The sequence below is a fragment of the Corvus brachyrhynchos genome, unplaced genomic scaffold (genome assembly GCF_000691975.1).
Source record: "Corvus brachyrhynchos isolate BGI_N302 unplaced genomic scaffold, ASM69197v1 scaffold56, whole genome shotgun sequence".
In the NCBI taxonomy this organism is placed as follows: Eukaryota; Metazoa; Chordata; class Aves; order Passeriformes; family Corvidae; genus Corvus; species Corvus brachyrhynchos.
The window spans coordinates 10,927,524-10,949,947 of NW_008238664.1; the positions used below are offsets into that span (position 1 = coordinate 10,927,524).

At 38.3% G+C, this 22,424-nt stretch overlaps 1 protein-coding gene and 1 long non-coding RNA gene across 12 annotated transcripts in view; one reads left to right on the top strand and one right to left on the bottom strand.

The window, feature by feature from the left end:
• LOC108447557 overlaps window positions 1-14,942 on the top strand; it is a 17,100-nt gene extending 2,158 nt beyond the window's left edge. For 3 of the 11 annotated variants that reach the window (XR_001863185.1, XR_001863184.1, XR_001863186.1), the window contains 3 exons: window positions 2,522-2,645; window positions 6,825-6,917; window positions 8,405-11,424. This is a non-coding gene — a long non-coding RNA (uncharacterized LOC108447557). The other 8 variants (XR_001863190.1, XR_001863191.1, XR_001863192.1 and 5 more) reach the window with 8 other exon arrangements.
• Window positions 14,943-15,455: 513 nt separating this feature from the next.
• Window positions 15,456-22,424, bottom strand: MRPL42 (mitochondrial ribosomal protein L42). Its single transcript, XM_008636570.2, has 6 exons — window positions 22,336-22,424; window positions 21,085-21,246; window positions 19,262-19,325; window positions 18,304-18,388; window positions 16,843-17,006; window positions 15,456-15,590 (listed from the first exon to the last, which is right to left on the bottom strand). Exons 2-6 carry the CDS (start codon window positions 21,164-21,166, stop codon window positions 15,545-15,547), a joined length of 441 nt encoding a protein of 146 aa, XP_008634792.1. The 5' UTR covers window positions 21,167-21,246; window positions 22,336-22,424; the 3' UTR covers window positions 15,456-15,544.

Below are 22,424 nucleotides of genomic sequence, written 5' to 3' on the forward strand. Positions count from 1 at the left end.
CGACTTTAGAAATAGACACACACACACACACAAAAAAAAGAAGAAAAGAGGGGAAACAAAGCAAAAGTAGCTGTAATAGTCTCACCCCAGCCCTTGGCTGCAGGTCAGGGCGCCCTGCAAATTGCACGGGGGTATCTGGGAGGGAGAATTGACGGGAGAAGGATTAAGAGGTGCCTTTTTAAAGATTTCAGGAAAGAAACCCAAACGTATAAATTAATACAAGATAATACATTTAAAAATCGGAGCGGGAGGGGGGAGGGAGCCTTTGTTATCAGAGAGGTAAATGAATATGTATTAGGCTGGAGACTCTGGCTGAGGGAGCGGAGCAGCTCCCTTACACAGAGAAAGCTCCCACATTGAGACTCTGCATTGGGTCGCACTCCCCAGTAACGTCTGAAATGCAACGTTTCTTTGAAAAAAAATAAAAATAAGGACTGTTCCTGAAGGATTTTGAAACAGTTATTGTTTATAATTCTTAAGCATCAGGGGATAAGAGAATTAATATCTTAAAAATTAAGTTCTGTATTCAGTAATTAAGTAGGTTCATCTGAGAAAAAAAATCTGCTTTGTTAAGTGAAATATTGGTCAGTATGATTTCATCTGTTTGTAATGCCTGGGTGCTTTTGAATTTAATTTATTCAGTTTATGAAAAAAGGTGGTTTTAATCACTGGCAGCAGCACAGATTTAAAATGAGGTCTGAGGAACAAACACAGGCTTTCTTAAGCATTCTCAGAAATGGTTTAAAGCAATTTAGGTCTTGAAGGTCATTCTTGTTCCTGTTTTTGTCTGTGAAGTTCAGGCAGCCTCAGATCCAGACTCCAGTGTTGATTGTGGAATCCCCACTAAGTTTTTTCGTTGGACAGATGTGAAGAGGGGAGAGAATAGGTTTGTGCCCCTTTAAATTTAGTTGACAGTTCAGCTACCTATGACGTGAGATCTTGTAAAAAACTTCTATTACTTTTTCAGAATGGCACTGACTTCACTATGTTCAGAAGAACAATAAAAAATTAATACAAATCTATTTTTATTACTACAATAATTCTGTATATGTAGGCACAGAGCTTTTGCTCAAAAAATGTTCTGATATCATAGTGTTCAAATTAGGGCTATTACTTTAAAGTTCACTAATGCATCTTGGAGAAAAGGAATACATCTTGTCTAGATGCAAAGTTGCTTTTTTATAGCTTCGCTGTAGTTCTCTTTTCCTACGTTATTTTATTAATGGGATTTTTATGTGGATAGTATCTCAAGAGTTCCTTTGCTTCTGCTGTTTATTCGTCACTTGAAGTCATAATAATTTGTTTCTAAAACCACAGCTGGCTGCTATAAAGGCAGAAGAGAGGAAGACCATGATTTATGTGGTGAATGAGAACCAAGAACAGAAGAATGTAATAAATGTTTGTTACTTAAACTTCAAATATTGTTATGAAAAAGGTAGCATAAAAATTAAATAGGCAGTATATCAGCAGGATCTTTCCTAAACAGAGTTCTGTTATTTTTTCATGAGAACTTAATGTCTCTTAAAAATAGCATTGAATATCTGATAAACTTACAAGAGTAATGAAATTCTAACTTAAAAACTGCAAATCAATCCTTAAATGACAATATTGGCACCTCATAAGAGTACTCTGGTTCACAGTTACCTTTATTCTCTGGCTTGAGACATCTGAAAGTGCTATAGCCTCGGTGGAGTATGGCTGTATTTCACTGTTTCTTTCAACTATGTTAGTTGCTGTTTTTCTCCTCTGTCTGCATGAGTCTTCCATACACTCACAGGGGAGAAAAAAAATAGCTGTAAGGGTAAGAAAAGGTGACTAAATTAAATTACTTTTGGGACTATGGGCCATATGTAGTGCATGAAAATACTTAAAGCTACTTTTTAGCTTCTTTGGCACTGGGATATTTAATACAGGTTTGGTCTGCCTTAAGGGTTTTACTTTATAAAAATCAGAATGGAGTAGGAGAAAGATGTGAAATGGAGAAAGAGAAAAGAAGGAGCAGACTCAGAAAACTTAGCCTTCCATCATGTAAACAAATTAAGGGTTTTTTAATCTGCCATGTAACAAACAGTAATTCTTCTAAACAGTCACTAATACAAAAACTATATACAAGTGGGGATTTAAAATTTTTATGTACAATTCAAACCAAATGCTTTATTTATTTTTAATCTGTATGTTCTGGGGTAGCAATTATAGGGTAAACATTGCCTGTACATACACAAATAGGAATGCTTCTGAGCCAGTTTTAGAGGCATATCACCCGACTGGGGATGAAAGGCACAAACCTAAGATATCCCTAATTATTTTTCCCGATACTTTCTATTACTCGTGAACACTTTGGTTCTGACTGTATATCATCCATATAGTAGATAATTTTAATCAAGTTTTATATTAGTAGTGAAAGTATGAACATTAAGAGTTCTTGAAAATCACAAGCAGAATATATTGTTTCTGACTTGATTACAAATGTATATGCTTAAGACAGGGAAGGATGAGTGAATTTTTTTTTTTTTTCCTTTAGGCAGAAATCCCTTTAATGACCGAGGAAGGAGGCAACAACGTTTTTACAGTCCTGTGAAGTGCCTGTTACTAGAAATGATTTTTACTTTGTTCCTGAAAAGTATGCCAAATTTACTGGAGAGCAAGTATGTTGATTTATTTATATAATATGATGTGAGCAGAGGAGGGATAATGTCTTTTTGACCCAGCTGATTTTGCTAAATTTGCTCTGATTCACTGAAAAGATTTACTGATTTATTAAGAGAGATTTTACCTAGCTACCTGGAAGAATACAAGGGCCCTTTCCTTGCTCTCTGCATCCTTAACTTCCCAAAGATGCAGCACAGAATATCCATTATCCATGGCATACCATTTGGTCAGTTAAAATCCCCTTCAGTTAAAAGGACAGCTATTGCTTATCACATGCCTCTACTTCTTGACCATATTTTGACAACTGTTTACCTGACCTAGTCTAAATAACAGTGTACAGTTTCTCCCTGTCCTGGGATTACAGTCTGGTTCTTGAGCAGAGAAATAAGAATATTGAGCCTTTAGCTCCAGCAAATTGAAACGAGTTAATTGTAACTGCACAGGACAAACAAGGTCTGCAGTGTGAACTCTTAGAAGATTTCTCACTTAGCAGTTAGGAGAAAGGTTTGCTTATTTCACAAAGAGTTCCTACAACATAATAAATAAAACTTAGAGAAGGCAAATATTTTAGTGTATGGGATCACTCTGCTCTTTCCAGCTGCCTGAGGAACAGAATGTTTTGATGAATTAGATTAAGATTTACACCAAACAGTTTTACTCTTTACCAGCTGCCACCTTATTTCCTGCCATTTTTATCTATTCATATGTGAATGCTTTGCCTTTCTTGACAATATACATGTGGTAAAGGAGAATAATAAAAGAATTCAGTGAATAACCTCTGTGAATCAGGGGTGCTATAAAAGGAAACCAGCTCTTGTAATTTAAAAGCAAACATCAAAAGATGGCACCAAGAGAGTAGTACTTTGAAATAATATCCAGGTTATTTTCTTTCAGAGACAGTTGAAGGATCATTCCCTTTGGTTCCATGGACAGGTAGACAGATAATCACTGACAAGCATGAAACTGACTATAAAACGGTGACATTTAAGTCCAATTTAAGTCCATCTCTCGTCTCATCCTGTGCTATCTACTATTTAAAAGTAAAGGCCTCAATTGCATTGAGTAAAAGGTTACCTAGGCACACTTGGGATCTTCAGTGAAAATAATTAAATGTAGTGCTTGCTTAGTTTCTCCAATTTACTATTTACAATTAAAGGTAAAACCAAAATAACATAAAAATACTTTGGACAGATAAGTAAAGGAAAAGTGGAATGTGGTGACATAGGGTACTAAGCATAAAAAAAAAAAGATAATTTACACAGCAGTTTTTATTTTATGCTATGTTAGGATTCTTTATAAACAGCAGAATTCTGGTCTAATGCTATGTTATTTTGTGAATTATCCAGTTTCACTCTGACTAAAACTAGCTAAATATTGCTGAAAGTTACTGGAGAATAAGTTGTAAATATATATGCTTTGATAGCATTTTCTTCCCTATCATGCTTCCTTGTCATGAACATGGTAGAAAAAAGGACTGCTGGAAGGGACCATTTCTGATACAGTCTTTTCAAACAGCTACTAGGATAATATTTGATATGGATTTTAATATTCAGATTATAGCATAAAATGCTGTGTCGGTAATATTTATTTACCTTGTTTTTTGGCTGAGAAAGAGCATATAGGTGTATATATGCACGTACACCTACACACACACATGTTCAGAATCATGCTCTCTGAAGTTCTGGATTTTTAGAGAATCATACACTCTTGTCTTTGTTTTAGAAAAATCCTAGAGATAGCACAGCTGAACGCACTGTGAAATCTTGCATTCTCGTCCTAGATGCTGCCAGAAAAAACAAGACTTATGCTTGAGGAGGATTGAGATGTTTTCCTGCCAGTTGCAAGTCCTGCGCCTCAAAGTAAAAGAGAGCAAGTAATGTCTGTGAAAAAAGTTTTCCTGACAGACAGCATGAAGGCAGCTCTCCTTTGCTTTGCCAATCCATAAGTAATTAAAGTTCCTTTGTTGGCAGAGAGTCAGTTTCGAAACTAATACGGAAAACTAAAACAGGTGATGCAGTGGCTATCTCTAAAGGGGAGATTTTTGAGTGAAAAATAAAGTGAAGTAGAAACTGGGTTATAAGTATCTGACTAAATGGCCTCCTATCAGAAAAAGATTAATTTTAAATCACTGTTCTAGTTCTTACATTAAGGATAGTTTAATTCACCCAGAGCTACTTGGCCTTGAGGATGAATTCCTGCAATTAAGTGTTTATGATTGAAAGTGCTGCCATGGAGAGCAGACAGATGAATATCATTTTAGGAGTACTGTGAATCATTAAATGAGTTGTTGAACCTTTTTCTGGGCATGAGCCACTTTTAAATGTCAGGCTAAGGCTATAATAGACTTCAGCATAAGGCCTGATGTGTTGCTGTATTTTGAGTATTGGAGTATATATATTGCTGTATTTGGAGTTTGAATAACAGGATAATCAATGTTTATTAATGTATTTATGTAACTTTAAACTTCTTACAGCTAAATGAAAATATGTTGCCTGTTGTATGCGAATATGCTGCTGGGCTCAAATACATTTTTCAGATTAGTGCATTAAGTGTTAGTGTCAGGTAATGAACTTAACCTGCCTCTGAGGTGTTGGCTTCTTTTGGCTCAAGATAGGCATGGCTGCTTTCCCTGCTTCAGTATAAAGAGAGGCTGGATATGGAATGTCATACAAACCTGGACAGATGACAAGAAAACAGCACTAGCTGCCAACTACCTTCTCTCTGTTTGCCAGGGTTAGTGCTTGCTTTTCGTCAGGATAGCTCAGCGCATCATCCTGTATCTGACTGGCATAATGGGAGGAGGTAAACTGAAATGCAGGCCAGACAGGCTGGCATTTTTTAGGCTCAAGAGAGGAAACAGACACAGGGCTACTCTTTCTGGTTAAGGAAAACAGCACTGGTCCACAGCTCGCCCTTTCTTGGCACAGCCTGTCCATTTCCAGAATTGCTTGCTCCTCCTGTAAGCAGTTTTTCCAGGTATGTGGAAATTAAAGCTCGAAGAGTAGTAGATAAAATTGGACAGACTGTTTGAAGCAGTATCTCCCCCTGTACTGTACCCAAAACCATCCCGTGGCTCTGACAGAGCTCTGCCTGCAGCAGGGAAGAGAAATTAACCCCTGCATCTCCTCCTAAACAACTTCAGCTTTCAGACTGGTGTTTTAAGATGAACACCAGTTTCAGTGTGGCTCAAAATTGCCATTGATCAGGAGCAGCCTCGTGAGCTCTTTGCTCATGAGGTGGCAATTCTGTCCTGGGGTGGGGTGAAGGGCTGGGGGGAGAGTACTAACTCCTTCAGCCGTCAGATTTTAATCCCTTACCATATGTGACTTGAAGTCCTTAGATGCCCTCTACTGCCATATACCAGAATTAACAGATGGCTCTGTGTAACCAAATTCAGATTTGCTTAAGTTTGTTATGATCCCTCTGTCTTTATAAATGAATGGAGGAGGAGAAATAATATCCATAATCATTACAAAATATGCAAAGCCTTTTATAAAGTGTGAGTTTGGGCTAGACATATTTTCTGACTTTCAGTGCCATTGCCCTGCATTTCAAAATCTTAAAACTAATTTTAGTAGTCTCTTCAGAGCTCATTTCTCTGATAAACTATCCCTCCGTGAATAAATGCGATCTGGAAAGATGCCTGAGGCACAGCAGAATTTTTCCCCAGCATTTCATGCCACATGATGCTAGACAGAAGGGAGCTGCAAAACCTGCTGCTGTAGATCAGCCTTTGTTCTGGTAAGGAAGAAAAGGATGCATTTAGCCATCAGACGTATCTTTTGCGTAAGACAGAACAGCAGGTAAGAGTGTACCTAAAATGGAACAAGAATGATATTTCTGTCCTGCCTTCGCCTGTGTATGACAGGTTTTGTGTGCTGGCAGGCACAAAGCAATCCTAAGTCAAACAGAACTAATCTTGGAGGAAATCACTCCCTAGGCTCTTAAGAATCAAGTCGTTCTGTGGTGCTCGAGCTTTAGCTGTGCTGGGTATGTCAGCTCCTTCTCCTATAAGGAAAAGCCAGCCAAACAATCCCACCTTTGCTTCCCTGTCCCAGGTTCCCATCGCTGATTTGACTGAGTGGGTTTGGTCCAAATTAGCAGCCATGTTTTGTGTACATTTTTAAACATGCCTTACCTTTCCTGAGGACAGTCTATTACTTTTTCAACTCTAGGTGGTTGCTGGTGATGTTGCAGATAGAAGCAGGCATGGCAGGAGGGAGCATGAGCTTTCCAGTGGAACATGTGACAGCAGGGACCTGCTCCAGGTAAATGGAGGACACACAGGAGAGCCTCTGCCAGGCTAGTAAAAAGCTTGAGTTCATGAAGGGTGCAACTTTCACACTGTGCTTTCTTTTCCCTCCAGCACAGTCCTCTACTTTCAGGCCTGGTCACTGCTGCTTACATTTTTCAGGAGCTTTTATAATTTTTCCAGAACATAATCTCAAACTAACGTAAATCCATAGCAAAATCTTACTGTGAATGGGGGCTTTGTTCTGTGAGACTATTTTTGAAAATGCCAGGTTCTCAGTTAGCCATTGCATAAAAGGCTGAAACATGAATTTGTTCGTATGCTTTTGTTTCAGCATATTCATTCCTTCAACCCCTTCCCCCACTTTCTCCAAGGAATACATAGAGCTCTTCAAGTCCTCCTAGCAGGTGGGCTGTATAATGTTATAGTGGCAAACCTGGAAAGCTTTACCAATTTATACCACCCAACAATGTGGTTCATTGCATGTATTTTTATTAGATTCCCATTTTTCCAGTTTCTTTAAAGACATTTCAATCTTTAAGTGGCTTTTTTCTTCCCCTATCCATCAGGGAGTGAAATCGTGCGTCCACAGAATGTAAATAACAGCTGTTTCCACTCAGTTTGCATTTATATACTTAGTACTTAAAACCAGATTATTTCTAGAGGCTTTCACAATCTATTCAAAAGTTCTACTCAGTCAGAGGTACTAGTGAGATGTTAATGAAATCCCTTTGGACTGGCTGATCAAAAAGGCGCAGCAACAACAGTGAAATTCCCCAAATGACTCATCAGTTATGCTTCTGAGTTACACTTCCGCAACTGACTGAAGTGTATCTTTTAATCTCCTTGGGCATTTTAAGATCAGTTCCTTGGGCTGCTCTAAGGGGACAAAATATGGCACGTAAGGAGATTAATTGTTAAAAAAATCTGTGCTGAACTGGTAGTGTGTTTCTAGCAAAATGAATTTGTCATACAAGTACAGCCAAAAATTAAAAAAAAAAAAACCAAAACAACACCTGCCAAGCTATGTAAGGGGAACAGCGTATTTGCCAGTGTCACAGATCTTTGAATAAACAAACCCCTTACGCCCTGAGAAAAACTGAAAAACAGCTCTTTGGTGTTTATACCACTATTTTCTTTTGTTGACATTTCATGAACCCTAAAAAGGATAGACATTTTTATTTAATAATGCCTAAAGGAAGATTTTTAGAATTATATCCAATTACTGTGGGTTTCCCTCCAGAAAACTTCGGAAGCCTTTCACCTCATTATTTCGTCAAGTGTCTCAACTTGAACCATTTCTTTAGATTCCTTTGATCCTCTGAAGACTGAAAATTACAGAACAATGACATTTAGTGACCTTTGGTATGGTTCATTTACTCCAACATTGACTGTGTAAGAAGATGCTTGCTCCTAAATCCAGATTTTGTTTGGTTTTACAGAACTGCACTTTCTTCTCTGAATATTTGTTTATTCAGAAGAAAAATACTTTTATTTTTACAGGAGTCTCAACTGAGGCATTTCTGAACTGGACTGGAGAATCTTGGTGACTCAGATTGTTTAGAGAAGACTAATTATGTGTGTGAGTTGCTGCTTTTTTGTAGCTGTATAAGCCTGTGCCAGACTCATTCAGACTTGGTACTCTGAACAGACAAAGGTAATCTAAGATCAGGTAATCTCTAAAAATGCTGTGGGTTCACACTACCTGATTTCAGAGGGCAAGCTTGTATTTCTAAATTTTAAAAAAAGTCCCTGATGTCAAGAAGGACTTATACTGGGAATGTAAGAGGAATATATATGGCTTACATTCACACTAGCTGGGCTAGTTCCCTCCAGAGCAGACTTGCATATTCACATCCCACAGTCCTCCTTGGACTCTTCTGGTGCCCCTCTAAACCGAACATGCAATACTGATTTTTCTATGTTATCTTTCAGTTTGGAGTTTGTGAAATGATGGGAAACTGTCCTGCAGCCTGTGAGAAGGGTGCTTTCCTAGCATCAAAGTGAAGTATGTGTTGTATGTTCTGGGATGGGGTAACGTTTGGGGGCACAGTCAGCTTGGGCAATTTAGAGGAGCATGTAGTGTGAAGTCAAGCAAGATGTGATCTTGGGAGCAGTGCTTGGTGCAGGCTGTCCCTGCAGCAGTGGGAAGCCACTGCTTTAACGAGGGCTTGTGGAACAGGGGGAGGCAAGGAGGAGGTGTGGGAGCAGCAGTGGAGGCCTGAGCTTGCTCCCAGACTGCTGCAGTAAGGACGTGCCCAGAGGGATCCTGAGCATCTCTCTGCTGCCGGGGCCACCTCGGGTGTGGCACAGCCCAGGGTCCTGGTTTCAGCTGCCAGAGTTACACAGGTATTTTCACTGCAGAATAAATGCATCACCGTTAAAGAAATACAAGTCTTTTCCTGCATCATTTCCACAAAGTCATGAGTTAAAATCTTGGTCATATTGAAACAAAACACTTACCCTGTTCTAACAAGTCAAGCTTTTGTCCACGGACTGGACAAGGCCTGGCTAGGCACTGTGTAGGTACTAACCACTGCTGCTCTTCTCTCACAGGCCATTGTGTCACCTTTCAGCCTTACCAGTGGCCTCTTCGGGCTCACTTCAAATCTTTCTCCAACAAATATGGCCATATAAAGTCAATGAATTGTAACCCCATCCAGCCAACACACAGCATATTTCTTTCAGTAATTTAATACAAATATATGCTCTAGAAAGGGAATTTCTGTCGTTTTTCTTACCTCTGCTTATGGTGAATTTCCCATGAATTTTACTTGCACTGTGCTTCTACTCTGGATAGGAAATCCTTTTTTCTTAATCCAGTTCTAAATTTTGTGGAACTCACTGCCACTCTGTTACCCCATCACTAATACCAGGATTTTAACCGTAGGAAAAATGGCATGGTGGAAAGGGAATTCTGTAAACATCTATTCTTGGAAAATTACAAGTGAACCCACACTGAAGCCAGTCAGTATTAAAAATTTTAAATAAATTTTAAAAAGGATATGAAGCCTTATGTTACTTATACCAACCAAATGTTAACTAATTAAGAGTCAAGGGAATTTTTTTCCTAGCGTTTATTATTCAATAGAAATCATCAGTTTGTGTTAACTAAAGTGAAGGTGAGGACCACTCCTGCAGCCCAGCTCTGATGCAGTGTAATTCCTACAGACACCGACTTCAGAAAAATGGTACTTAGTGTATTATTTGTTTAAACAAATAAAACACATTTGAATGAGAAACTAGCAGTGTTTAAGACAAGAAACTTCAGCAGCGTTTAAAAAACTTAGTGTTAATGACTAGGAGTGTTTAAGAAACACTGATCTTTGCATGAAACTATTAAGCTGTTTTGTCACCATTAGTGAGTAGGAAATCCATGTTTGTATAGGAAGGTCATGCTTCAAGAGTTTAATCTTTTACTTGGGTTAATTTTTATTCTACATGGTAATGGCTTAGTGCAGTAGTTTTTCACTGTTCATTTAATTTTTCTCTGTTACTTTCATGATTAACATTTTATTAGTTTTAGCAGAAGAGATGCTAAAAACCAGCTCTTCCAGATACCTTTTTTTTGTTGTTGTTGTTCTCTCATATTTTGCTGATAGGGAGATCCTTTTGCTGAGGAATTGTAAACTTTGGTAGCAGTCAAAACTGGTCTTATTTAAAAAGGTACACTGCCTCTGACCTGAAACTGTTTTTCATCTTGACAAGCACTAAAGCTGAATATAAGCGCAACTGTTTTCTGTATTTATGTTTCATAAAGACCAGTTGGCAAGGCTTCTTAGTTCTACTGGCTGTTCCAACATCTTGTGTTGTCTCTACACGATGAAAAACTTTGTGATACATTGATTATCACATCTCACCTGCATCACGACCCTTAATAAACTGGCATGCCAGGCCATAAACTTCTACTTCTCCAGAAGCCACGAGATGTCTGCAAAATGTCTGAGCAAACACGCTGTTTAGTTCATGCAGCTTCCACGTATGTCCCACTGTCTGCTCTGCAGTGTTCCAACAGCTGTCGTTATACTCAGTGGAACTAACATTCTGTGTCGATTGTATTTAAAGTTTCAGATAATTCTGTGCAAATTTCCCAGTAAATCATAATTTATCATGTTCATTTTTCTAGAAGTGCCTAAAGATAACAGTTGAAATCATAAGCTCCCTTTAAAAGAAGTGCCAGAAAGATACATAAATAACTGTCTTTTTTCTCCAAAGAGCTTATTATCTTTTAGCATTAGAGGGTTGATTAAATACAAGGAGGTGAGATTAAAATCCCACACACAACGTACATTTACAAATTAAATGCGTGCGAATTACTCTATACAGAAAACCAAGAGTTCCTATATACAGACAACATACTATTGAAGGCTAGCAGAAACACTAAAAATGGTTTTATCTGAATTTTAAGACGAGTATTTTACACAGGTGTGCTCCAAAATAAAAAAAAAAAAAAAAAAGGCCCCAATATAGATCTCTGAATCTCATCTTCATCCTCCCTTCACAGAAAAGTAGATGCATCTCCAGAGAACAATTGTGTGACATATTCTAGACAACAAAATGTTAAAATAAGATCAACTACCTTGTGCACCTACTTTTTCTGTGTCAACTGACCATAAGGAGAGCCTGTGAAGATTAACTTGGGTTCAGATGTCTAATTAGTATCTGTCTGAATCTTGGAGATAACCCTGACTTTTATGTATTGTAGGTACACAATTTGTTCCTTTATACTGGTGACTAGTGGGTTTGCTCCAGGTCAAGTTTGTTACATTGTAGTATTAAAACAAAATATACATCTTCTATTACAGATGAGGAATGCAGTCTGCATCTATTTGGTCTCTCCATTTTATAACTTTGTATTGGCTTTGAGGATGGAATGAGCAGAGAAGCTGCTAAAATTCATAAAGACTGGAGTAACTGAGAAATGCAGTGCTGGCTTTAACAAGCAGTCAGCACTGTGACTTATAATGACCTGCCACAACAATTTATTCTGGTACAGCAGAATTTGGACATGACAGATGAAGTTCAGACCTATTACAACAGCAGCAAGAGAGAAGTTTCCTATAGAACTGAATAGCTGGAGGGGTGGGGAGGGATGGACAGGTGGGTAACTGCTGCCTGCTCTGTAGTCACGGGGCAGTGAAACTAAGTCCCGACACTTCACATGGGTCTCATTACTGCTCCACTGTCGACTCATTTTTTTCCCCTGACTGGGAGGGTGGAGTTTTTTTGGTCTCTGAGACACCTTACAAAAGTTAAAGCTAACGGGCAAAAAACCCTTTGACCCTTTAAATCCAAGCCCTTTGGGAGCTGCTGGGATCTCCTTTTCCCGCAGTGCCCCGAGCGCAATCAGTGGGAGCAGCCCACGCCGCCCGCCGGGGTCCGACCCGCCCGCAGAGCCCCGGCCCGACCCTGTGCGGTGCTGCCTCCCGGTGGTGCCGCACACAACCTGCACAGCAGCTCCCGCGGCGCACACCGGGGGGAAAACCCGAACTAAAGCATCCGGTTTGTCTTCATTTGGGGATAATTAGGGGAGGGACGAGAATTCTTTTCACTAAGGCACCAAGATAAATTGAACTGCGATTTAAATGGTCTGAATTCCTCTTCGGGACCACTGGAACAGGCTGCCCAGGGAGGAAGTGGAGTTTTCCCCTCTGGAGACATTCCAAACCCAGATGGCTGTGTTCCTGTCACCTGCTACAGGTAACCCTGCCTTGGCACGGGGTTGGATAATATGATCTCCAGAGGTCCCTTCCAAACCTAACAATTCTGTGATTCTGTGAATTAAGGACGGAATTTTTGATATTTGACTGAAACAGAGTTTTCTAATGGCACGCGGGGCAAGCAAGGCTGGAAGAGACTTTTAGTGAGACATTTGAAAAACAAATCACTCAGTAAGATGTACCCAACTGCATACTATCCACAGCAATGAGCCTAAGACCGTCTGGAACCCTCAACAGCTACTAGATACAAAGCAAATGCCTAAGTGCCCAAAATTTGATACAAAGTCCCAGAACAGGCTTAACATCGCAAATTTTACCCAACCTAAGTTTGCAATTTCAAAGAACAAGAGCAACGGAAAACAGAAATCCCAAACTAACTTTCAAATGGATTTTTTTTTTTTTTGCATGGAAATGGAACAATAATCAAGTGGACGACTTCTGAAATCCAAGTTTTCAAATGAAGAGAAAGAAAGACAGTTGTCTGAGACCCAGAAAACCAAGAAGAAAGCTTCAAATTATTGTGAGAGTAGTATTTTAAATGTGTCATGCTTTGGCTAACCCAGGAAAAAGATTTAGTAAAAGAAAACGCAGAAAGATTGAAAGCACCAGCACAAGGAAAGATTTTAAAACATCAATGTTATAAACTAACAACGAAAGGGCACAGGGTACATGCAGTGAACATGTGTTTTAGACTGTTTCCAGCAACTGGTCAGAAGAGGAAGTACTTTAAAGATAGCAGCCAAGCATATCATAAATTTTTAGCTCTCAAAATGCCTGAAAAGCATCCAAAAGTGTTTGGGAAGCATTGTGAAATCCAGTATTTCTACAGTGATTGTGGATGTTTGATCACAAACAGTGTTTGACAGGCAAGAATAGATAAATGTTGTAACAGAAGGTTTCTCTGTAAAGCAAAATTTCTTAGCAGAATTAGGCATCAGTAAGCAAAAATATGGAGGAAAGAATGGGGGAAAATAACTGTAAGTTTAAATTAGTCTAAGGATATCTCTTCTTACACTGGCATGAAGTCACACGGTGACAAATTAGGTCTCAGCTTTCCAAAAATAAAGGAAACTCAATTTTATGCATTGGAACATACCAAAACACTACATGAGAGGTAAGCTCACTTATCCACCAGTCAGTACCAGGCACCACGAACTGATGAAAATACCAAAATTTGCTGTACTACAAATTACTACAATCTATTTGAAAAGTTATATTCTAGGCAGAAAATTCATGCGATTGAACCTGCAGAGTTAAGCAGCCATCCTTTGCAGAGACCCCACAGACATTCCTTTTGTTATGTGAGCAACACATCATTAATAGGGAGCCAAAATCACTTGGCTGATGTTGGCTTGAGCATGGAACTCTGATATCTTACAAGCACAACAGAGCGAAGCAGCAAAACGATTTCATGCTCTGCCGTGATAAACCAGTATCAGCTACCCAGCATTCGGATTTAAAAATGCTCTGGCTCTAGTTTTACATAAACATTTCCACAAGTATTTAAAGGCACACATCCAGTATTTATTTTTACACACATCCAATATTGCTTTTTTCACAATTAAAGGATATTCAAGGAGGAAAAGGTTATTTAGTAATATCTTTAAAAACAAGCAGTTTCTCAGCTTCTCAATTGAGAAGTTGAGTGGTACTCAACTTGTAGCAAATTCTGTAGAAAATGCATGCTGGCAAAATGACACTAGACTAACAGAAGAAACCAACCCCTTCCTAGGTTATCCAACTTGCTTTGGAAGGGAAATGCAGTAAAAATGTATGATGTATACGAGGTAATTATTTTCTGATTATTTAGAAGGACCTGCTAAGAAGGCTTTATGAAGTCACTGGGATCTCTGCAGTGGCACAACATTCCAAGCTAGCCCTTTCTGTCAGAGGGCTGATGCAAGACTAAAACTGTAGACTGGAACAAAGGTCTTTTTCCCTTTCCTGAAGGAAAAAAATGCTAGATGACACAGAATATTACAAGAGGAAGAACACTTAAGCACTACAAAATGCTAAAGCAATGATGTAGAATCAGACCAATTTTTTTTTAATTTAAAGCATTTTTTATAATAAAGGGTCAACCCTTCCTCCTCAGTAAACTACAAAGAGCAGGGATTACCTTGCTGATGTAAACAACTTCTTCTACTGTGCTACAGCTACTCCAATTTATGTATGAACACAGCATCCTCACTGAGTGGTAGTTGGGGTGGGATTAAACAAACAAAAAAACCCCCCCACGAACCACGAATGCACACAGAAGTTCTCAGACATTTGAGAATGCTGGATGGTTTAGAAGGGCAAGTTACTGTGCCTTGGATGCTAAAAATTAACCAAGTTGGCCAGTTTTCAGTACATGACAGCCTTAAATACTATTACTTGCCTGATGTAGAATTAAACATGGCACCAGGTATCTCACAAGTGTAACAGAACAAGGAAAACTAATTGTTTTCACAAATACCTCAGATAATATTGTTCATAAATATTATTTCATTAATACTTCAGTATTCAAGCTCAGCTGCATTTCAGTTAATAGATTCCTAAAGAAAAAAAAAATATTATCCCCCTCAAAACCACCAAACCCTAACACATCAATTTCTGGACTTCCCATTTTGATGCAAGACTTCTATGGATTCACTTGACAAATGATGAGCCTCTGACCTCTGAGTTTAATCAGAGCACTCCATCCCTGCTACATCCTGTTCTAAGACTTGTCCATTTGCTGACCAGGAATGCACAACTGCCTTCACTGACTCCCTGTTTCATCAGTGCCATTTCGTTGGTTTTCTGTCAACCAGTTAAAGTAGAAAATAAATGTCAAATCAAGTTAAGCAAGCTCTGTTATAGCCAAACATGTCACTTTCTGTAACTTTTATTTCCAATAAAAATTGACAGCTAAGTCCTGATGAATAAGAAGTTATCTTCGTTATCGGTCTTTAGGAGGATTAGGATTCTTGCGTCTTCTATGATACCTAAAAGAAAAAAAAGGCTGCAGTGAGTGCAAGCTGTGGACAGTCTTTATTTTCCTGGTATTTCTGCCCCCAGTGAGTGACCTGAGGTTACACAAGGAAGTGAAATACAAGATACACAAGCACAATCCACCACCACTCATTAGAGATGTCATCTCTGTTGTTTGTGCAGTTACATAATGCTACTCATTTCTATTGCTACATCTGCTACAAGCACGCAATAATCCAATCAGTTCTACAACTGAATAGGCACAAAGGCTGCTGTTTATTCTTAATCCTTTGTGTGAAGTTAATTTTATTACATGGTCAGCCTTCCCTTTGGCTAAAATGATTGCTATAGAACAAAGATGTTGAAAGGAGTTGTGCCAGACTGTATGTTAAATAGTGTAGTATTTTGCAGAAAAACTAAAAAAAAATTCTTCAGAACAAAAAATGATCCATACTTTCCTCTTAATTATGCACCCTAAACAAGGCAGATCCTGTCTGATCTTCATTAAAGTGACAGCTACCCTTTCGTCATAAAAGTCATACCATTCCATTCCTTATATCTACTCCCAAAGCACATTAATTAAAAAGTTTTCTGTGGACAACACCACCACAAAATTTTGCCTGTTTTATGTCTCCATAGCTATAAAATTAGCAGCTACCAAAAGATGGAGTAACATGGAGTGGAAGGGAGTAACACACACCAGAATGCTGACTGCTTACGTTAGTATATCTGAATGTCCAAAGTTCCTCTTTAAGCCCAGTCATGTATATGTGCACCTCTCCTTCTCCCCAATTTCTGAATGCAAGGCACACCAAAGTACACTTTTCACCACTCCAAATGAAAAACCTCTACTACTCCTAAGTCTGAGAATCTTCCCATTGAGGTTCCTAAGGAACAGGCAATGCATGTTTCCAAGCTGTATTTGGTTATGTCCATTGAGGGTATTTTATGTACTAGATTCTGTTACTGAACTTCAGTAAATGACCTGAACCAGCAGCTAACTGGATGGTATCAGGAATTTCTACACTGTCATGTATTTTACAAAAAAAGTGGCAAAATCTACCAAAGGAGAAGTGTTAAAAAACCCCTTATTAAATACAGTCTTCCATTTACACAATACCGCATTTAAAATTTTATGTAGTAGCCCAAATGCTAGAGGTATCTTGTCTCACATGACTCTTCATTGGTTGAATCTGGCCATTAAATGATTCCTGTATTTCTCTTTACTTCCAAAATGAACAAAGAAATCAAAAAGGAAATACTTACTGTCCCACAGGATACCAGCGATGTTTTGTTGTGTAAAACATTTTGCTGAGCTCTTCAATTGTAGGACCTCTCTCATTCTTTAGCTCTTTTTCATCCAATCTGGATTTCAAAACTTGATCAAGGTTTTCTTCTTTATTATTCACTGGATCTGGCCGTGGAATGGGCTAGCAAAACATTAATGTATATGTCTGTCTTGTTTCTCCTTTTTTTTTTTTACTGAGAAAGTCAAAAAGCCAAGCTACATAAGAGTAAGCTGTAATGCTATCTAACAGCTGAAACCAAAGGAATACAGAAAAATGCCTGCAATTGCACAGGGTGTTTATTGTCCCCACCTGCCCCCCCCAAATGAAACCACACAACTGTGGAGATGTCTAGACACATCTATTTACCCTAGGTACTACAGCTGATGAGCCTACCCCTAAAACCAGCATTCTTGTAGTCATTATTGCAGACCTCAATCTTACAATTCACTAGCTGCATCATCAGCTTCAGTTCTACTAACACATAAGTATCCATACTATTCCTAGCCAGAATTTTATTCGTAGCAACCATCATCACTGCTGAAAATCTTTTAAAGGACACATACCTCTGAGAAGAATGTCACTTCCTAATTTTTTATGCAACAGGTAAGACCAAGTTGTTTGTTTTCAATAGGAAACATAACTACTACCACTATAACAAATATTTTTCCTTTTTAGTCCTTTAGCTTTTAGTCTTTTACACCTGTTTTTCTTGAGGTATGTGCAACCAGCAGATTTAAAAATACTGCTATATAATTTGCAGGCAGAAAGTGCTAAAATGGTTTATGTTTCAATGGAGAATTTTCACACTGGGTACTTCAACACAGCTACTAGCTGCAGTATTTTACTAGCACATGAGAACTGGAAAATCAAACAAAAAGTGTACACTAGAAAAATTTATCTAGATGTTAAACCACAACACTAGACTTTCATCAATGTAAAGAACACATTGAAAGTACCACTGACAGACAAAAATCAATATTTAAAGTTCTTCGTGGCTTTTATGAACTCAGTGCTGAATGGAATTTAAAGTTCAAGTTGAAAACAGTAGCAGCAGTATTTCTTTGTATTTTCTTGCCCAGTAGGACATGTGAACCATAACCTACATTCCAACCATCCTTTCTTGAGTAGTATACTCATAGACAGACACTATTTTCTCTGTTGTGCACAAGTATTTTAGTGCCTTGCTTAATTCTACTTGAGTTACTGTATGCTGTGATATCTGAGCTTTTCTGCCTCTGCAACCTTCCCTCAATTCAACTGAGTACACTCCTCCTTGTGGCAGTAGCTATAGTCACCAGTCATTTACTTCACAAATGCGCTGAGCACATACTAAAAAAAGTATTTCAAATTAAAAAAAGATGCCCTAAAGACTCAAACCTGTGAACTACTAAATGCCTTTACAAGAGTAAGAAATATAAATGTGCACACTTGGACATACTTTTGTATGCTCGTATGGAATCTCAAGCGAAGGGTGGTAGCAGACAATTGTCTTCAAATCGGATGTCACTGCAAGTTCCACCTTGCTATAAAAATAAAAAAATCTTGTAACTTTCAGAAACACTGAACAGCTGAGCAGCCCAAGTCCCAAAGAAAACTGGATTTGACCCTGCATTTATGAATCCTTAATAATTTTCTATAAAATAAGGGTCATAAATATTTGATCCAAACTTCCAATTTTTTTGTTTCCTCAGTCATCTTCCCTTTTCTTTTTATAGAGGAAAAAAGGGCTAAAATAAATAATTAAAACAGATAGAAACATGTGCTGGAAAAAAATCTGAAACCCTTTAATTGTTGCATATAAAACACTAAACAGATAGGGATGATGGTCTCTAGGACAACATGCCTTTATAAGATCTATGGCATCTACAATGAAAAGACAGGAAACAAAGCTCTGTTTGGGCTTCCAACTTTCCTATTAGTTAAAAAATCCTGAACAGGAAGTCCTACTGAAAGTTTCCTTGTGAGAACATAACTTTTCTCACCTTCCTTCCCATGACACACTAAGCTTCCTAAAACGATGGATGACACAGATGCAGTGTTTCTCGCTATATTTGTATCATCTTTTCCCATTTCTACACAAGTTTCCCATGCAGCAGCACAAAAATACCTGGACTTTGTCTTAACAACAAGCATCAATGGAAATGACTACTCTAAGCTAATTTTGCTCTTCCACAAACAAAACTGCAAGGGTACTGGGGATCATCAACATGTTTAGAATGAGTCCTGCATGACTTATCATTACTATTGGAGACAGTAGTTTAGCTAAAATTACTACATATATCCAGTATTGGCAATAGATGTGTTTGATACCATTATATGACAACTTCACGACACAGAGAGTAGCCCTGGAATAAACATTACGTGAAAAGGCCACACATCAAAGCATGTTTACATACCAGTTGTAGTCTTCAGGGAGAACTGAGTATGTAGATTTATGGCAAGCATGATACACAGCTCCATCTACAATAAAAACCCAAGAACTCTGATGTAAAAACAAGCAGAGCTGTGGCCAATTTAAGAACATCTACATTTTCAATTTTCATTCTGTTTCAAGTCTTAATCAGGGATTATAATCATATTCAGTTTTAGAGTAACAAAACCCAAAACTGTCTAAATAGAAGTTCATTTCTAGTGCAATCAAAAAAACCACAGTATGCAGGCAGCTATGACCTATACTAACCTTCCTAGTTGTATTGTTTTCCTAGGAAAAATCACTATATGAACTAAATACCTATAGAGTTCACCATTAGGAAATATTCTTTATATATGTAAAGAACAATACCTTATGACTTACAGGGAAGATCATAATTTCATTCATAGCAAAATTTATTATAAAAATCAAAATCAGGGGCTCTGACAGGATATGTAGAGAAATGTTTTCCTCATGAGGACAGCCAACCAGGGGGACTGAGACCCAGGCAGGTTTGTGAGTTTTCTGTCCTTGGAAATTTCAAAGACCCAGCAAGCCCTGAGCAACCTGATGTGAATGCAGAACTGACCCTGCTTTGAGCAGGAGCTTGGACCACAGACCACTCAAAGTCCCTTCCCCACAGTTTGATTCCCATTTTTTTATAGAGTCATAGAATTATTTAGGTTGGAATAGACTTTTAAGATCATAGAGTCCAAACACAAACCTAATGTAAGGTGTTCAATAGCCCCTCATACAGGAATCATCCTGTAGACATTGCCTTCCACAACAGGTATGCACACCTAAGGTGGGCCTGGGACATGTCTGGAGTTGACTTCCACTGGGAACCCCCTTCCTTTATTGCCGGAACCTGACACAAAACCACATAGAAGTTTCTGTGTCCAGTGAAGCTTTTTCAACAATTACACCTTTTAGAACAGAATTATGATCACATGAAACAATCTTCACATGTTCTGAGCTTTCTGTGAAGTCATAAAAAGGTTTCAACTTTATCTGACGTTATTTTATTTAGACCATTTTTTAATTCAAATAGGATTCTTCATGGCTGCTCATAGCAGAGCAACAGAGCAATCATTGTGTCAAGACCGCGAAGGGTGAAAAAACAAAGAAGAAACTTTTGTGTAGCTATTTTCCTTTCAGAAATATTTTAGATGCAAATTCTTAAATTCAGAATTACTGTTAGCACTTCCACTCTTCAGATCTTCTAATTAAACTATTCTTAGTTATTACTTGAGTTCTGGTAAACTGCAACTAGTTTGTATTTCTTCCTAAAACTTCTTTCCCTTCCTTGCCCACTTACCCCTAAAATGTAGTAGGTGCATTGTATTTTCTCCATTACTGTCTTTTCTACCACCTTTACTATCTTCCCTATGTCTTTCTATTGATATCTAAAACATGGACAGAAATCTAAAAAATAGTACTGCCTGTTTCTACGTGTTCCCTGTTTACGTTAAGTAACAAGATTTTACTGTAGCCTTTTCTCACCACTGATTCTAAGTCCAAAAAAATAAATTCAATGATAACCAGTAGGAAGAGGGGTAGTATTGACAAGCTAACTAAGAAATTAGGGGGGCATCCTATGTGGACCATGAAGGTTTAATAAGAAAAAAACAAACAAACAAAAAAAGATATCCTTTAGATTATTATTAGAATAGAGCATAGTCTATCAGACTTGATTCTGTTCAAATAGAAAAATCACTTCCATGCTTCCATTACTTTAAATAGTACAGGAAAGAGGCTCTCAAGGAACAAATTTTAATATAGGACTTCTACAATTTCATCACTACTTACTCTGCAGTGGGACCTGTTTACAGTTTGCTACTGAACGCATCCAAAAGAGGCTGGACCATGCAGTTCTAAGTGACATTGCCATGCTCACGGCAGAGAGAAAACCAGTCCTGGACAAGATGGAACTCAAAGAGGCATGTATCCTTTTTCTCTGCAGAACACCCTCTGAAAGAAACCAGTTTCGTAACTATTCAGGATACAAAAGACTAACAATTAAATTTCTTGAATATCTTAACAAAAAATTAAATTTGTTCAACGTATTCTTCATTGTCAATTGTTTAGAAGTCCTTATCACTTAAGATAATGGTACCTGTCTCCTTAACAGTCAAAAGCAGTACGAGACTTTATTAACCATGAGATAGTCTTTGAAGGTTCAACTTTAAAAAAAAGCTTCCACGGCTGTGTCTTGTCACAGGCTTTTCTACTGGTACTCACCCACCTGAAATTTGCATCCTTCCTTCTGCACACTCCATAAAATTATTAGTGGAATATGCTTTTCTTGTTCACAATGTAAATATCACCACCCAGTCCAAAAAATAGAAGTACTTATAAACTACACTTGCTGTAGTTAAAACACTCTCTACATGCAGTTAATTGGTTTCATCCATCTCAAAAACAATATACCTAAAACCTGAGAAACACCATTTAGAATACCTTAAATGTTACCCAAAATCTCACAGAAGCAGAAAGACATCTTATGTTTTCATTGTCTACCGAAAAAAAAAAATTGCTTTAAAGAGAAACTTATAATAAAGCTTAAAAAAAGGTAACTGGAGACAGTTTAAAGACATACTCATAAAAATAAAGAAACAAGAGCCCTTTAAAAGTACTTCATATTTTGTGCTTCAGAACATCACCAGAAATGTGCATTTTTCCAATTTCGACACAGTTATTCAGCATTCTCTTTATCTGTGCCAATGCTGCTGAAGTTAGGGGAACACTGACAACTACAGCTGCTCATAACTTGCCCTCGGAAGCTCATTAACAAAAAGGAGGCGAAGAACGCGGCGGATCTCGGCCGCCTGGTCCAAGGACAGGGGTCAGGCACCAGCCCGTTCCCGGCCCCACTGCGAGGACCACTCCAGTTTAAATGGGGCCAGTCCCATCCCTGAGACAGCACACAGGAAACAACAACACGTGTGCAGCAACACGCGGGAACACGAAACCTGAGGCTTAGAATTAAAGAAGATATTTAGCTTTCCAAAAAAAAACCCCAAAAAAGTCATTAATCCGTCAAAGCAAGCAAAAGAATACCCGTTATAAAAGTTCTGAGCGTGCCGCACAGGGTTCAACCCCTCCGAAAGCACACAGAGCCTCTCTTCGGCCTTGCTCCGCGCTTCCCG

Bases quoted from the DNA above. Each gene is read 5' to 3' on its own strand.
- MRPL42 (XM_008636570.2), bottom strand. From the start codon at position 21,166: ATGGCAATGTCACTTAGAACTGCATGGTCCAGCCTCTTTTGGATGCGT. The intron at 19,326-21,084 runs GTAAGTAGTGAT...TTTTTATTGTAG, and splicing joins TAAACAGGTCCCACTGCAGA to ATGGAGCTGTGTATCATGCT. The intron at 17,007-18,303 runs GTATGTCCAAGT...ATGTTTTGCTAG, and splicing joins TTCCATACGAGCATACAAAA to CCCATTCCACGGCCAGATCC.